This window comes from Diachasma alloeum, unplaced genomic scaffold (genome assembly GCF_001412515.2).
Source record: "Diachasma alloeum isolate Michigan unplaced genomic scaffold, Dall2.0 Dall_scaffold_00178, whole genome shotgun sequence".
In the NCBI taxonomy this organism is placed as follows: domain Eukaryota; kingdom Metazoa; phylum Arthropoda; class Insecta; order Hymenoptera; family Braconidae; genus Diachasma; species Diachasma alloeum.
In genome coordinates, this window is record NW_021680344.1 from 3,345,425 (window position 1) to 3,362,452 (window position 17,028).

At 36.3% G+C, this 17,028-nt stretch overlaps 1 protein-coding gene across 1 annotated transcript in view; it reads left to right on the forward strand.

The window, feature by feature from the left end:
* Positions 1–268: 268 nt before the first annotated feature.
* Positions 269–17,028, forward strand: part of LOC107038693 — a 65,283-nt gene continuing 48,523 nt past the window's right edge. Inside the window, exon 1 of the mRNA XM_015257935.1 lies at positions 269–899. Coding sequence (XP_015113421.1) covers positions 845–899 — 55 coding nt within the window. The 5' untranslated portion in view covers positions 269–844. The remainder of the gene's footprint in view (positions 900–17,028) is intronic.

The following is a 17,028-nucleotide window of genomic DNA, read 5'->3' on the forward strand; positions in this document are numbered from 1 at the left end:
CAACCATCGAACTCCAAAACTCCCCGAGAATCCCCTCACAAACTCAAAAAAAACAACGCATCTGAATTTCAAAACACCACCTACGAGCGACCCAACGAAGAAGAAATCACCCAAAGCCGAGAACGGGTAAAAATTAAGGGGGGATAGCGCGGGGCTAGTGGATTGGACCGTTGAGTGTGCGCGAAGTGTACGGGGTAGCTCTGGAGTCTCGCCGCTCCAGTCCCTCGCGCATGTGTCTGCCTGCGAGACATAACCGTCACAGCTTCGCGCGGCGACACTCAGTCTCGTTCCTTCCAATCTCGCGGAGATATACGGACAATTATCCTGTCAGCGGCTCTTCAAATACACCTCTCGCCTCGTGTGTCTGTTGCCCGGTAAATTAGTGAACACTAAAATCCCCGAATAAAAATTCCCCCCCCCCTTATAATTTTTTTAATTAAAAAAAAACTCCCACTCTAATTACCCACTTTAACTCATTGAAGTGACGATGAAAATTCATGTTTGAGTGTGTGAAAAAAAAATTCCGGCAGTTGCTGAATAAAAAAAGGAGGTGATGAACAAGTGGTGACAGATTGCCCGGCAATAGAGAATTCAAACTGACGTGCGCCCTGCGGCCCGCCGAGACACACGTCAATTTCGCTAATGGACATTGGACGAAAGTCACCAGTCCCCGGACAGTTTACAATGTCCCTGTGAAATCGTGCAGTGTTGATAGCGCTGGAACGCAAAAAAAATATTAATGCTCCTTCCATGGGAGAATGTCTTCAACTCTCGTGCTGAGGGCATCATTAATGAGTAAAAATTCATCAGAGAGTGCAGGGCTTTAATGAGGACACACTGAAAAATGGGAAATTTACGGTTGGCATATATCGCTGTGGTGATCATTACAGTAATTACCGGTGAGTTGAATTTTAAAAAATTTCACCCTCAGTGAAAAAAAAAGTTATTGCGGAGTTTATTGAAATGTCACGTGGTCATGCCCGGGGTAAATTGAATTATAGTTGAGTGCTCATGTGAACGAAATTTTCGAGTTGATGGAGTTTTCCAGGGGGAGAATATTAAATCCAGTGGGCGCTCACTCTCGACCGAACTAAATCGTCTCGGTGTAAGAGAGGAAAAGTAATGTTCTCGTTGATCCGGGAAATCTCGGTGAAATCGAAAAAATTTTTGCCTCGCAAAAGGGCAGTGGAGTTAATCCTCGAGGGGGGCGAGTGTCACTTGCATCGTATTTGTTTGAGTGGTGGCGGGCGATATTACAATAGCGCGAGAGCATGCGAATCCCTGAGCTGTTGTTTGCACCGCGAAGTAGAGGCGATGGAGGGTGCGAGCTAGTTTCCCTTTGCGCGGAAATTCAAATCGGCTCTCGGCCGGTTTCAGGTGGGGCTTCTGCATTCGTCGCGGGCGCTGGCGAACACTTTTTGATTGAACTCGTGAGAGAAAAATTAGTCCTTCGGGTTGTTTCAGGAGAAAACGCGATTTGAGATTAATATTCTCGTTTTTTTAAATTGAAAACTGTTTGAATTGGAAATTTAAGGGTGAGAAAATTAACCGGAATATTCCTGATTTCTATTAATTTTCGTGGAATAATTGAAATGAAATTTACAGTTTTCACCAATTCTTCCATAAAATTTGGAATTTTTTGTGACGAAAAATTGTGATAAAAATATCCGAGAATTGCAGCGGAAATGCAAACAAATTGAAGTTCCAAATTATAGCACGGCTTCAGCTGTCCTGAAAAAATTTCATTTTACCAAGATAATTTTATCCGAAACAACTAGCCTTTAAAATTCCGTCATCAGCTGGTAAGTTTAATTAAAAATACAACTGAATAACGAGTTCCACACTCAAATGCAAAGTAGAAATTGAAGCAAAATACTAATGCAGTGTATTCTATCACGCGTATCCATGCCAGGTGTCGGGGAACTCAGCAGCGATATTCAACCCCCATTTCGTATAGTACGAACTCAAGTCTAGCGTGAATGACTTCATCATTGGGCTTGGGTTTTACCACCTACTATTTCACCATCGCCAGTGTAGTACCCCAACGGGCGTTGGATATCGTCTCTTACCCCAGTGTGTGCATTTACGCCCTCACATAGTTTACGATGAGGCAATAAAGAGACCCTCTCTCAGGCGTAGATGGGTGTAACCTATTCTCAATAGGTATATAGTTGTTTCAAAACGGCTCAAAACTTTTTACGATTCGTCGAATGTTTAACAATCACACACTTTGTCGATGTAATTTAATAATCTGTCATGACGGTTTCATAATGGATGGCTTTTCCACACCCTTCGTGGAGCCGGAGATCTGAGCAGTACATGCTGTACGCCTCGGACAACATCGCCGTGGCGTACCATAGCAATGGCTCCTCCACATCCTCTGCTGTTTATCACACGGCGACAACTGAATTTATTTATTTATTTATTGAATGCAATAATCAAACAGCCCAGGCCAATGACATAAATAATAAGTTATGTAGAAGTTATTGAGACATGAGATTTTTTAATTCAGATGATCAAGTGGAATGATACTCAAAAAAAATTACTTCTGATCAGGCAAATGTTGTACTTACTCGAAGTCACAAAAGAACTGGATGCAAGTATCATGCGTCAAGTATCTGGGTACTGGTGAGAAGTACCTCGGTAATTGTCACAAGTACTTTTGTTACTCGGAACAAGTAAAAAAATTACTTGTAATGAGTGCCTGGCTGGTTCTTTTCAAAAGTACCAACAGAACTCAATATAAGTAGCAATAGTACTCAAATCCGGTGCTCATAATTTTTTTCAGGATTTCATTCGAGATTACAAATGAAGATCCAAATGTTGGAGCACAAGTGAACACGCAGAAAAATCTCACGGTAAAATACGTTTTTGAAGTGGTAATTCGCGTTTTCAAAAATGTAATTTACGATTTTCTCAAACGAGTAAATTACGCTTTTCAAATCGTAAAGTACACTCAGAATAACGTGAATTATGATTCTCAACATTGGAAATCACTTCGGTTTGGAAAGCACCCATAAAAATCACAATCTACTGATTTTTTCCTGCAAAATATCTTCACACTGAACACTTCTATTTACAGAAACGAGACCCAGCGCGCTGTAATTGTAACAATCATAATTGAAAATCTCAAAAATCAATTAAGCATTAATTAAATTTGCCACCTCAGACGACTGGAACCAATGAGAAATAAGTGTGACAGACTTGCGAGATATCGATAGTTATCGACTTTAAGTGTATGTTCTTCTTAGAATAGGATGCGCGAGAAAGCTTATTTTATCCGTCGATAATATTCGCTTTTCTCAATGAAGTAATCAATTGAAGGTACTGAAATTAAGTCATAAAAGTACTTGAGAGAAGATCAAAAATGACTTTTCACCAGTACCTTTGGTACTTGTGAAAAGTACAAAAAGTACTGGCAGAAAGTAGTGAAGCTACTTCCTCCCAGCACTATTTCTCCTTGATCGGCAGAGGTGGTACTTCACTCAAGGATACAAAAAGTACTTGCAACGAGTACTTTTCGAACTTTTCACAAGCGAACTTCCCCCACGTACCAGTCGATACTGATGAGAAGTACATTTTTCTTTGAGTGTAAAATTCCCAGGAATAATTAATAGATCATTCCTAATTACTTCCATTTAAGCAAAATCCACATTACTCAGTTTTAAATGACTCAGCCGACGGTTTTTTCTTCGCAAAAAAGAAACAATACTCGAAATGACTGATGGCAAAGGGTTAGGGGCAGCCTAATGCGTGTGTTATGCCACGTGACATACTATATATAGAAAATGATACGGTCCGGCTGGCGAAGGATATGGCGACACGCCACTACCCGTTCCACCTCAGCGACTCGGGGATGCCAGCGTCAGACATGGAATGTCAAAACATATACAACATACGTATGCACGACCGGGGAACCCTCGGTGATGCTGATCGTAATCTGGTGACTCGTATTATCGAATGAAAAAACAGTACATGTGGGGATACAGTCTAGTTAACATGAGGTTTTAATTTTTGACTTTTTGCTTCTCTGGTGAATAATTTTTACCATTTCGGGGGGACGGATATTCATGATTAAGTTTGACGGGTGTTTTTTTGGTTATTAGACAGACACGAAAAAAAAATCGTAAATAAAACTAGTACAATCCAAAATAAACTATTTTATTTTAAAATGAGTTGAATTCCATCGTTCTCTATAGGAATTTTCTGTAGAAATTTCTAGTGATAAATTTTTTTTCACTCAATTTGTTTCTCTTTTCATGAAAAAAATCCAAAAGAAAAACGTCAGAAGTCTGACGCCAGGAATTTTCATAAAAATATCTCATTAGAATTTGTTATAAAGTAAAATCAAATTTTCTTGATTTTTTTAGAATATTTTTCATTCAACATTGAAAGTTGAACAGAAATGCAATAGAATTTTCCAGCGAATTCGCTAGGTTTTTCTATGAAATTTCATCGCTCGTGGGGGGATACAAGAGTATGGAATAATGAGGAACCTTTTGTGATAGTAATAACCTTCGAGAAATTACCCATCAACCCTTGAACGAGTGTCATCTCTAGGTTAGGGATGGCAATAACGTTATCTCTGTTCATTGCGAGGGCTATAGCCCTAAAGTTTCATCTGATAATGATTGATGATCACAGTTATGGATTTTCGGCTAAAATTTCGGGTACATTTTTTGGAAATGTTTAACTCATTATAGTTTCTACGTGAAAAGTCATAATTTTATGGGAAATTCACTGCTGTAAGGTCGGTAGGAACTGAGAACTTCCAAATTTTTTTTTCTGCGTAAATATTCTCATTTAGCAGACCGTATGCTTCGGTGAGTTAGGTGTTGCTCCGGCGGACATCCGAGTGCAGCTGCGTTTAGCGCGGTTAGTACTTGAATGGGTGATCGCTTAGGAACACCTTCGCCCAAAAATTTCGGAAGGCAGGCACCGTGTATTGGCCTAATGTGCCCCTCTAGTCAGTGTAACAGAAGGGCACATTAGGGCTCTGCATAACTCGGGTTTTCCATGGTTTCCCATGCAGTCCTAGCCCGAATGGGATACAGTTAAGAGTAAGACGGCCCATGGTAACGCAGCTAAAAATCAGAAGAGAGAAGTGGAAAAGGCAAGGCAGATGAATGGAGAGCCTATAAAACTGTAGTAACGGTAGTAGGAAAGAAATATGAATAAAAAACAAATATATTCTCATCATCGGAGAAGTATTAGGAAAACATTCTCCGATGAAGTTCGGTCGATGGACGCCCGTGTCGACAAAGGTTTTTCATGGTTTCCCTTGGTCACCAGAAGAATCTTTACGTGGGGTACAGCTCCTGGGGTACAATGCGACACGGTTGAAGAGGAAGTCGGCCCATGAAACCGCAAAACATGTAAAAACTCGAATAGGGTATATGTGGTAATAAATAAATACAAATATATTCTCATTAAAATTTTTTAAAACAATTCTCATTTTAAGGGGAGACTACTATGAGTTTTAAGTCCCGGTCTATTGGAATGGAATTTCTCATAGATTGAAGGAAAAAACTAATTGTTTATTGGTCGTTTATCCCGTAGACGCTTAAAATGTTAAAAATAGTCTAGGGCCCCCAATTTTTGAGTTACAGAAGTTTTTTTTCAAAATTTGTGGAAAAATATATGCAATTTCAATTACGAATTAGTTTTTTGAAATTTAGCTCCGACACAGCTAATTTCGTTATTATTTTAATAAAAACTTGCACCATTCATGTACAATAGCCCGAGAAATATTTCTGAAAGAATCGAGAATATATTTTAAATATTTTAAGGATAATTTTTCTGGCCATTTTACATGAACGGCGCAAATTTTTATATTCAACAAAACAAAATTAGCTGTGTAGGAGTCGAATTCCAAAAAATTAATTCGTAACTGTTATTGCATACATTTTTTCAAAAATTTTGAAAAAAAAACCTGTAATAATTATTCGATCTTCAATGTATGACAAATCACACTCCAATATCCCACGACTTTAAAAACTCACAGTAATCTCCCCTTAAACATTTAAATCTATTCAATTTTTCTAAGAGAATAAAATCCAAACCATGAACATTCGAATAATAAAATCCTGAAGCTTTGATTTTTTCAAAAAAACAGAAAATGAACAAAAGAAATATACCCAAAGTAAATTATTTCTCAATCACTCAATCCAAGGAACAAAGATCGTCCAAGTAATCCCTCCAATCATCCAAAATTTCCCCAGCCACTCGGCGTTGAAAAGCCCCGTTTAACCCGTGTTCCTCAGAATGGTAAATTGACCACTTGGACTAAAAAAGCTGGCTTGAGCAGAATAACTGAATCTTAAGATTTGCGTTCATTTCGATATAGATTCCCACCGGCAACCCAAGCATTGAGCCAAAGGCAAGAATGAAGGGGAAAAAAATGAAGAACGAAGCAAAAAACGAAGTGAAGAACATAAAGAGAGTAAAAAAATTCAGGGTCCAGAGGTTCAGGAGAATGAGGTCCCGGGGGGAGACGGAGGTTTGAATGGACTTTGCTCTCTCGGATTTCCAGCAAGGCGTAAATCGAAGGCGGCAAACGCCTAGCTCCAAGTCCACACAGTGACTTTTGTCAATTTTCTTGGCGCCGGTGCTGGGAGAAGCGCACGCCTGCGGAAAGCCTCGAGAAAGCACAGACTCGCGGAAATACGAGGGGGAAAAAGGGAGAAATGAGTTGATCTTATTGTAACGTTAGAAAATGAGTTAAAGTGAGACGAGGAATTGGAGACAGAGAACTTGCGGCAGTTGAGCCAAATGGAGAAAAGAACAACGCAGGGCACACCATCAACTGGCAATCCTAGATCTCTTCCAGATGAAAATTGTTGGAATGGAGTGTATGAAAGATATAAACGGGTGGGCCTTCGCCAAATAAGTCAATCCCTTTTTGAATTTGAATGCAACTAGGAATTGTAGGTTTCAATCTTGATTCTGGGTTGCTTGAGAATTCATTCCACATTGGTCCTTCGCAGAGTCGTGTAATATTGTTGGGAAATATTCCAAGTAGATGTGAGGAAAATAACACGCGTTGTTAAAAAAATTCGCAATAAAATTGCGCAATTTCTCAGTAGAAATTCAATAGAACATCCCTCCAAAAGGGGTTGACTTTTCACTTGACCGTAACATGTATTACGTCCTCGTGACGAATAGCTATTGTTTCATGCTAAGCGGTTCAATAAATCTTGATTCATCATTAAAAAAATCTTATTTCTCAACTAACTGATTCATCACCGATTACATTCTGTCATCATAATGTCGCTCGACTCTGTAGACAACAGATGCGCCGGAAAATTTCTATTTTTTGATCCTTCCCATTCTGAATGCGAAGAGGTGAATGTAACGGTCTTAACCCACTGTGGCATACAAGTCAAGTCGCGAAGGCTCTTTCCAAATTTCACGCCATCATGGGCGCCTTGTGTCGACGCCAGTACCATCTGAGAGGGATTTCTTCCAGCTTGACATTCTCCAGTGAGTTAGAAGGACCGAAGGGCGCGGTGGGACAGGGCGGGGAATCTGTAGAATCGGGTCTTGTACAGAGAAGTTGAAGTCGGAAACAAAAGAAAAAGAGGTTATACGTTTTTCAGGGGAGCTAAAAGACGAGCTGATGGAGGGGTTGAGTCGTGGGTAATTTTAGATTTTGACTTATCTCCATTCTCTTTTTATCCCCGTGCTGAGGGAATACGTAAAATAAACTGGGTATTGCGAGGGGGAAGATGGTTTAATAATATACATGCGAAGTGTCCAACTGGTACGATAGCAGCAATAATAAACTTTTCGTTGTACATCCGCTCAAATTAACAACAGGGGGTGTATGTGAGGATGAAGAACGTCGTTTTAGGGGTTTTGTGGGGCTTAAGCGGTAACGATGCCCCTTAGATGTATTGGATTTTTATTCATTTTTGGAAAAGTCCATTGTTATATTTTTTTTTTCACCCCTTAAGGATATAAATTTCCGGACATTTTACAATTATTTTATTATTTAAACTTGGCAGGTCTAGATTTGAATCCCGGTATTGAACTGTTAGAAAACATTTTAAAAATCTGAAAAAAAATTACAAAGCTTATTTTTGGACGAAGATTGATGAAATAATTTTATAATTAAAATGCAATTTTTGAAAATTACGAACAGTATCTACAGATAAGTTATAAACAATCAATTATTCACCGTAAAAATCATTTGTTCGGAATCGTAACAAATTTATTCATATTCAGAATTTTATCAGAAATCGATTTCATGCCTGAAAAAATAAGCTTTCCGAAAGCTTAAACAATTTCAATTATTTATTTATAACCAACGAATATTCAAAAAAATTAAGATTCTGTACAAAATTTGATTTTAAATAGGCTGAATATTCATGATTTTGTTCAAGTTTTTGTCACACAATTTCCTACAAAAAATTATCAATATTTTCAAAATAAAAGCACATTGATCTTCAGCATCACTTTCTAAAGGTCAATATGCTTTGGTTTTGGAATATATCGATTACGTTTTGTAGGAAATTCCTTAAAAAATTTGACAAATAAGCTGTCTTGTGCTTATTTTTCAAATTACATCATAATAATCGCATAAAATTTTCATTTTCCAATTCTTAATTTTTGTCATTTATTCTTTTAATTCTATCGGAAGACAAGGGTAGAAATCGAATTTATGGGTTTTATTTCATTATTCGAAAAGATATTTGATGGGGTTATTCGTCGATAGGGCTGTAAAAGTATACATATGAAGAATAAGAATGAATAGAATTAACTTAATTTAATCCTGAAGACGGAAAAGACGAAGAAAGTAAAATAATATAACAGAAACATATCTACCGACGGGCGCGGAGCGCCCGTTCGTTGCTTTATAAATTCCAAAGAATATATTCCCTTGAATATTACCGTTTCCATTGATTTTTCCGTCGAATTTGAATCATCAATGACGAAATTCCTTGAAATTCCAGTAGAATTACAACATGATAGAAATTTTAGAAAAATGTGCTGCAAAATCAGTCAAAAATTTCGAGAAAATGATAAAAATTCTTAAAGAGATTGATTTCGGACCGAAAGTACTGGTCCCCAAGAGCCTTATTTCGGTATAAAATCCCTGACGATTCACAATTTAATTAGCGTGACCCAATAATAATGCTGATTCCTCTTTATTAATTATTCGCAAGTCGTTTGGCTCTGTGTATTCTTTCCGCCCGTGGAATATCTAAGTTGGGGGCAAGTTTGCAGTAGAGATAACAGCGCTTGAACTATATTATCCCGGCTCTCTTATTTCCACACCTACCGATGAATCAACTCCACTCCGAAATAATTCGCACTCAAAGTGCTGGGGAGATTCTTCGGATATCTTAGAGATTTACTTGCAGCTTTTCCTAATTAATTCTCCTCGATTAATCACCAGTAGGGGGAGGGTGTTATTTGTGGTGGATGAGCTTAAGGTCCAGTCGATATATCAGACTTTTCCGTGGTGACAATAATGATGATGATTATTGCTGAATTATCTGGGATGCTTTGTTTGAAATTTTTCGGTTCATTTTATTACTTTTTTTTGGCCACCGATAAACTCATATTCATTTCGATGAAAATGCTGCAATCAAAAGGCGAATTAAAATCGAGGGAGAGATTTTGTGGAAGCTTTATCACGAGCTACTCAAATATAGTATATTTCTCATTGTTATTGAAATATTTGTATATTTATATATTTGTTCGGATCGAGTACCACTAGGGTTTTCGGCTCGTGTGAGGTTGGTGCGCCGAGCCGAAGGCGAGGGGTTTCTTTTGTTTCGAATGAAGTTTATTAAATTTGAATTAAATTTGAAAGTGTTTCTGGTGAGATTTTTTAAAATTACGAATTGATTCTTTGTTTGCAATTTTTTATTCGTTTTGATAGTTTTTTTGGGGAATTAATAAACTCGTATTTATTTCAATGAATATTTTTAATTAGAATGCAAATAAAAATGGAGTTCGAGATTTAATAAAAACTTTCTCACGAGCTATTGAAATAAATCCATTCTTTTATTTCGAATAAAATTAAAGAAGAAATTAATCAACTCGCCGTAAAAATCTTAATATGAATCGGAGACGTGTATAGATGGGGTAAACAGGCGCTATTGAACCTCAGTTATATTCCCAAGAACCTCGCATGGAGGATACTGGCATCAAAGCACCCGAACCATCCATGATTACAGGCTGTGTCCACATATTATTAGGTATCCTTGTTTCCCCGGGGGAATATTGCGAAAATGTGTATGTCCTCGGTCAATATTGATATCGAAATTACCATATGTTGAGTTGACGTCTATGTCAACAGATCCTCGGTAATTACGTCTAAAATTTTGAAATTGTTCGTTGTGGAGATGAATTCATATTTTTTCTAAGAATGATTGATAATTAATTGTGTTTATTGTCAATTATTTCCAATATTTACAATCTTGAAATGCACAAGAATCAAAAGAGAACTTATAATGGAGAAAAATCCCTAGCTTCTTAGAGAATTCGAGGAAAATTTAAAGAATTTTTGGTTTTCCTGAGAAAAATGGAAAAATTATTTATTTTCCTACAAAATTAATTTATAAAATTAAAAGGTGATTAAAGATTGGAAATGATTTTATCATTTTTCTCTTATTTTGAGTGTATGAAATTTAATAAATTTCACATTTTTATTATCACTTGAGAATATAGTTAATAACTTTCGCAAAAATTGAATTTTTGTCGTGATCATTAGAAATATCCCTAGAAGAATTCCAACTGTGGACAGAAAAAAATATAATCTATTGTGCGACAATCATTTAACCTGAGAGAAGTCCATAGGTTTATACCACAGAAAGAATACATTGACGACGAAAGAATATTTTTGCTTCTGAATGGAAGCATTGTAATCGACCAAACTTAAGTTTTCGATTTTTTGTATTATATCAATCCATTATGATCCAAAAAGTCCGAAAATGCAATTTTTAGACCGCATCCGTACGTGTGTACGTATGTATGTACGTATGTAACAAACTTTTTCTTCAATTATTCGCCAGTTCAACAATGGAATTCAATCTTTTTTTTTTCAAATGTAGGTCTTACTGAGCCCCATCTACTGCCATTGATTGAAATTCAATTCATTAACGCATTTTTAAAATATTCGAATTTTTTCAAAAATCGGTTTTTTACGATAACTAAAAAAAAAAGTTTCAATTCCACTAAATAACGGCTTAAAAAATTTGTTGAGATGCCCTTTCGACCGAGTTCGAAGATGAAGACGATTGCAGTAATCGTTACTGTGATTTTTGTGAAAATTTGCGAAAATTTTTTTTTTTTTTGAAAATCAGAATTCCACAGATATCTTTGGATTCCTGGCTTCGAATGAATTGTATCATGGCTTGACATATTTGTATTGATGCCCTTAAGTGAAAGTTAAACGACGGTTACGATTACTGCCTCCATTGATGTAATTTTTTTATGATAATTTTCAGAAATTTCAAATTTTTCATTAGTTTCTCCGAAAATTAGCAATTAGCAATTTTCATGGTTTCTTCAAATGTGATGTTTTAAAATCAATCAATTATGAATAAATACATTTTTTTCAATGATATTCTGTTGAAATTTTGTTATGATATAAATAGTATCATTCTTTCATTTGATTTATACAAGAATTTCAGGAATTGCTTATGGTATTCGAAAGTTTTCCATGATTGTGGAAAATACACTTTCGTTGATTATTTGAATGAAAGAAAAAGGTTCAAATTCATTTAAGGTTAATCTATTTATTTAATAATTTTAAGGATTCATGCAAGCCTGTTATGAGCAACTAAAATATCATTTTTAAAAGAACTGATATTTTAGTTATCTGGGGCCCATAACCCATGCCCTCTCCAGAAAACTCAGACAGAAATTACAAAAGAGAACAGGTGTAGACTTTAAATAATGACGTTGCTAGTATTAATATTCCATTCTCATCTTCTTCATAATCATTGTCGTCAGTAATTTTGAAGTAATTGTTGGCTCAAATTAATCCAGGAGGGTTATTGTGCCATGTAAAAAGCACGACGGCGCACGCAGTTTTGTATATATAGCTAAACAGCCAAGTTCTGTAACGTGTTGAATTTATGAAAGAATAATGAAAAAATAAATAAATAAATAAATGAAAAGTTCTATAAGAGACAATAATAATAAGAATAATAATAATTATAAAATTCAACTGAAGAGAAAATTTGACACAATTGATTGAAAAGAAACTTATTCAATTTAATGAAATAAAGTAAAATATAAATCATATACGGAAGAAAAAAAAATGCAACATGACCATTCGGAAGCATATTGCTAATTTAGTTGCAAAAAAAGCAATACTATATGCTATACATCGGGAATTTCCCACTTGTTTTATTATCATTTGTTCCATGGAAATTATAAATGTTTATTGAACAAAGATATACACTACTCAATAAAATTCACTTGATAAAACCAGAGCCGAGAGACATGTAAAAGTCTCACGAGAACAATTACTAAATGTTAAACTTTCTTTTGCTCCACAAGTAAATGCATTCAACACGACAAAAGATCTCTTCAGAGCTTTTTTTTCTCAAAATATAATCCATAAAATACACAATTCCATGAATTTAAAAATTACCACCGAAGCAATACGGTTTCCAACTAAAATCACCTCCGCAAAATGGATTTCCTCTCACTGCACCACCATCCCCATCCCTAAACATCTCACTAATTGCTGACTCCAACAAAAAACATCCTCAATCAGCAGTGTCTCTCCGAACAAACCCCCGCCCCCAATTCCCAACATCTCCATTTCTGCATCACATCCTCTCATGTTGATACAACTCAATGCAACCTTTCAAACTCCCTGTTACCGGTGATTATAATTTTTTATTACTCAAACCAAACTCCCCCAGCGCAACATTCGAGATATTCCGTGGTTGATGAGTCCATAAAAGTTTTTTCCAGTCTCTCTCCTCTCCCATCTTCACTCTTTTTTCCAACAAAAAAAAAACATCCGTGCAATACCATCAATAGTCGTGAGAACGGGGGGACGATCGCTGCTGGAGGGGAACGCGGGGGTGATAGGGAATTGTGGTTGCGTATACAAGAATAAACTGCTATTCGTAAAAATGAAGTAGCGAGGAGTATTCGTGGTGTACGTAAACGAGAGCAGAAGATGTACAGTTGCAGGCCTATTGAGGCATTTACACTGGCATCATGTGCAGCAAGGATTTGGGCATTGAGGCATTAACGTTAACTGAAGTGAAAGCGCATGAAGTGGAATCTGGTTGGAATATTTCATTCCATTTACGTGGTTTTAATGTTTTCAAATAAAAATCCAGGAAGGTTTTTATCCGCGGCACAACTGAATGTCATCCTTTCATCCCGAGGTACGTCGATGCAGATTGTTTCAAGTAGCTGGGAGAGAGAGGGGGATATTCCCGCTGGGGACACGCGAGGACGAAAGTCAGGGGTGCATTGAAGTCCCGGGAGATGATTTTTTAATTCTCATGATGAGTCCCGCCCCGGAGTTAACGACACGGTTTCAGGGTTTTTTTATTCTACTCCCAGGGCACTTAAGACTATTCCGGATAAACAGAGAGGGAGTCGGAATGGGGAGGCTCATCCCCGGGGTTGGGTAAATATATGGGGGCAGTGGACGGAGTGATTTAACGGGACAACCGGTGCATACAGTTTACATGAACGGTGCGTTGTTCATATTGTCGTTGGGCGGCAGTGGATTCGGTGGTCAGGGCGGTTACACCGGTTTTTTGTCGCCTCTTTCGGTTGTTTAACTCGACGATTTGGGGGTTGTTCGATTATATTGCACGGCAGAATGTAAAATGATTTTTTACTCGGGGAACATTGTCATTCTTGGTATCGGAAAGTAAATGTGAGGAAGTGAACACTCGAAAATTACGTAATAATAATCCGATAGAATTTTTCATTGCCGATTTGAATTCTTTGCTATTTTTTTAATGTATTCTATGAAAATGTGAGGATGGGAATTGAATTTATGGGTATTGGTTCATTATTCGAAAGAATATATATATAAATTTTAAAATTTTCCCTAGACATTGAAAAATAAAAAATTCAGTTTTCGTGTTGATCTCGTTTCTCTTCCTCTTTTCACTTTCTCCCATCAGAATGAGATAATAGAAAGAAAAGACACTGGTTTTGATTCATTATTTAAAAAAAAATGTTTTGTAATTTTCAAGATTGAAAATCGATTTTTAAAATTTACTTCTGATTTTCCTTCCCTACATTTTCTATTGAAATGAGATCAAAGGGATGTAAAATGTTCATATTCGTTCACATTTTCAGATCATTGGTACTAATTAATTTAAAGAAAAAGAAAGAAATGGAAAATTTTAGGTATGATTATCGAAAATGGTTTGTTGATCTGCATTCTCACATGATTTATGGGGAATTCCTCTTCATTCAACGTTCTAACTTATGAATTAAGGAACAAAAATATATATAATAACAATAAGAATGAATAAAATTAAATTAATATAATTGTGAAGACGGAAATGGAAAGAAAATAACATAAAATAACGTAGTGTTGTTTAGTTTACTATTTAAGATTGTAATTTTGACAAAATTAAAATGTGATAGAGTCTGTATCGCGACGTTTCGATTAAAATCACCATCAGGCTCTGGAAATTAATTACAAGAATTACATTACTTTTTTCAAAAAACTTTAAAAATCATATGTAAAAGAATACCTTGACGTCGATAGTGTTTCGTCACTGTAAAAACTATTTTTTCTAGTGTAAATTAACATCATAATACATCTAATTAAAAATTGGTAAAAAAAAAGCGATTTCATCACTTTGGAACGAGAACAGAAAATTGAAAACTGATGCTTCCACTCGAAATCACATCTTCCATGGAGCCATACCAATAAGCTTCACGTGCCGTTCAGCACTCGGCTCCCTCATTAAAATTATTATTCCACAAAATTTGAGTGTCCTATTCAACCCGTGTAACGTAGCTGGATAAAAATAAAAGGGCTCCTCCCCCGTGTGGCGATGATGATTTTTATCAGAATCCTCCTTATTCCGAGTCTAGCAATATCCATCAAGGAGTGAAATACGAGAGGGGACGTGTCATAGGGAGAGAATTCTCGACCTCGTCAATAAATTCCGAGAATATCCCGGGCACTTCGGGGCAGTTGGTAACAGATGTGTAGAGGAGAGGTTACGTTCAATCTCGGATTTTCCTCCATCGGGTTCGGAAAGAGTTGCACTAATTCTTTCATCTTAGGCTTTTAGGGGATTTATAGGAAAGAGTTTGTTCACTTCCGGTGGAGAAACTTTGGTTAGTGTTATTTATAGATAATTTACATTGCACATTAATGAAAAATAACATGAGAGAATTTAATCGGACAGTCGAACGGAGAGAAAAAAATAGTTTTGAATGAATTCAGTAGCGAATCGGTAAAACGGTTTAAGTCGATTTTGACTATTTACCAGATTTCAATACATATCTCAGAATGTAAGGGAGATGGCAAAATTTTGACACATCCTTTTCTATAGCGCTCAATTCGCTCTACAAAAAAGGTCATTATAAAAATTTCATTGTCTCCCTTGAATTCGTAGATATTCCTCCAAAACTCAGATGAGAGCTAAGTCAAACCGTTTTACCGCTTCGCTACTCAATTAACTTGTGAACTAAAAAGAATGTTTCCATCGAAACACGATAGTTTTCGAAACAGTAATTGTTCCCGTGAGACATTTATTTCTTTCGGGTAAATACATCCATTCTACAGAGAATTATATGAGGCTCCAGTTTTATCAAGTGAATGTTATTGAGTAGTGTATATCTTTATCCAATAAACACTTATAATTTCCGTGGAACAAATGATAATTTCAAGAGGAAACTACAATTTTCTTGCCGATAACTGTGTTATTGACAAAACAAAATCATTTCGAGGGGACAATTTTTTTGGGAAAAAAATATTCTTTCCTCGTTAATGTATTCTTTCTATGGTATAAACCTATGGAGGTCTCTCAGATCAAATGATTGTCGTACAATGGAATATATTTTTTCCTGCCAACAGTTCGAATTCTTGTAGGAATATTTCTGATGGTCACGACAAAATTTAATTTCTGTGAAAGATATTAAATTTCCTTCTATCGAGTTTGTTAATTTCCCTCAAGTAAATCTGTTCCACTCCATCGAATATTCTCACGGGGAACATATAGTTTTTCGGCAGAACTAATTTTTTCCAGAGAAGAATTTCGAGCGATTTGAAATCCGTACATTTTTTAAACGAATGAATTATTCGCTTACTTTGTCCAATCGCCACGGAATAATTGCTCACGATGACTGATACTGATAGGCATACACACTACCCCATGTGCTATCCAACCCGCCATCTTTCCACGAGCACACGTACCTCATCTTGTCCAACTGCTTGTCGTTACAGTCCCCCATATGCTCGTTCACAAATCAATTCTCATTCCCGTACCAGCGCTGCGGTACCCGCCCCACGTACAGAAATAACAGCACTTGGTTTTTACGAGCTCCGACAAATGAACCAACATCGAATTTCTCTCTCCCTTTTTCCAAAAATTTTTTCAAGTCTTTACTCATTAGCTTGTCAGCTATCGTGTTGTTGGGGGGACTCAATCTTCCGTCTGACGGCTTCCCGATCGGGGGACATTATCCAGTAATGGAAAAGGCAATCTCAGTTTTTTTTCTAGTTGTGTCAAGGGTGATTGATAAGTTTATTTTTAAACAGGGGTTCACGGATAATCGAGCTGTTATAATTTTTCCGATTTCATGGGAAAATGTTTCTTTTTCATAATTGAAGATGAATCTTATATTCTATTTTTAATCATTTGTTTGTTTAGTCGTAATTTTTTGTAATCGCTCAAATTCAAATTTTCCATTTTTTGTATTAGTTTAACTAAATGCAGTTTCTATGTGGTCTTTTTTCTTCAGTTTTTGAATGAAGGGATCAACCGAATTTCATAATTTTTTTCATGAATAGAGACTTTAATAAGCTCTATTCATTGACACCAATTAAAATTAAATTTTGCA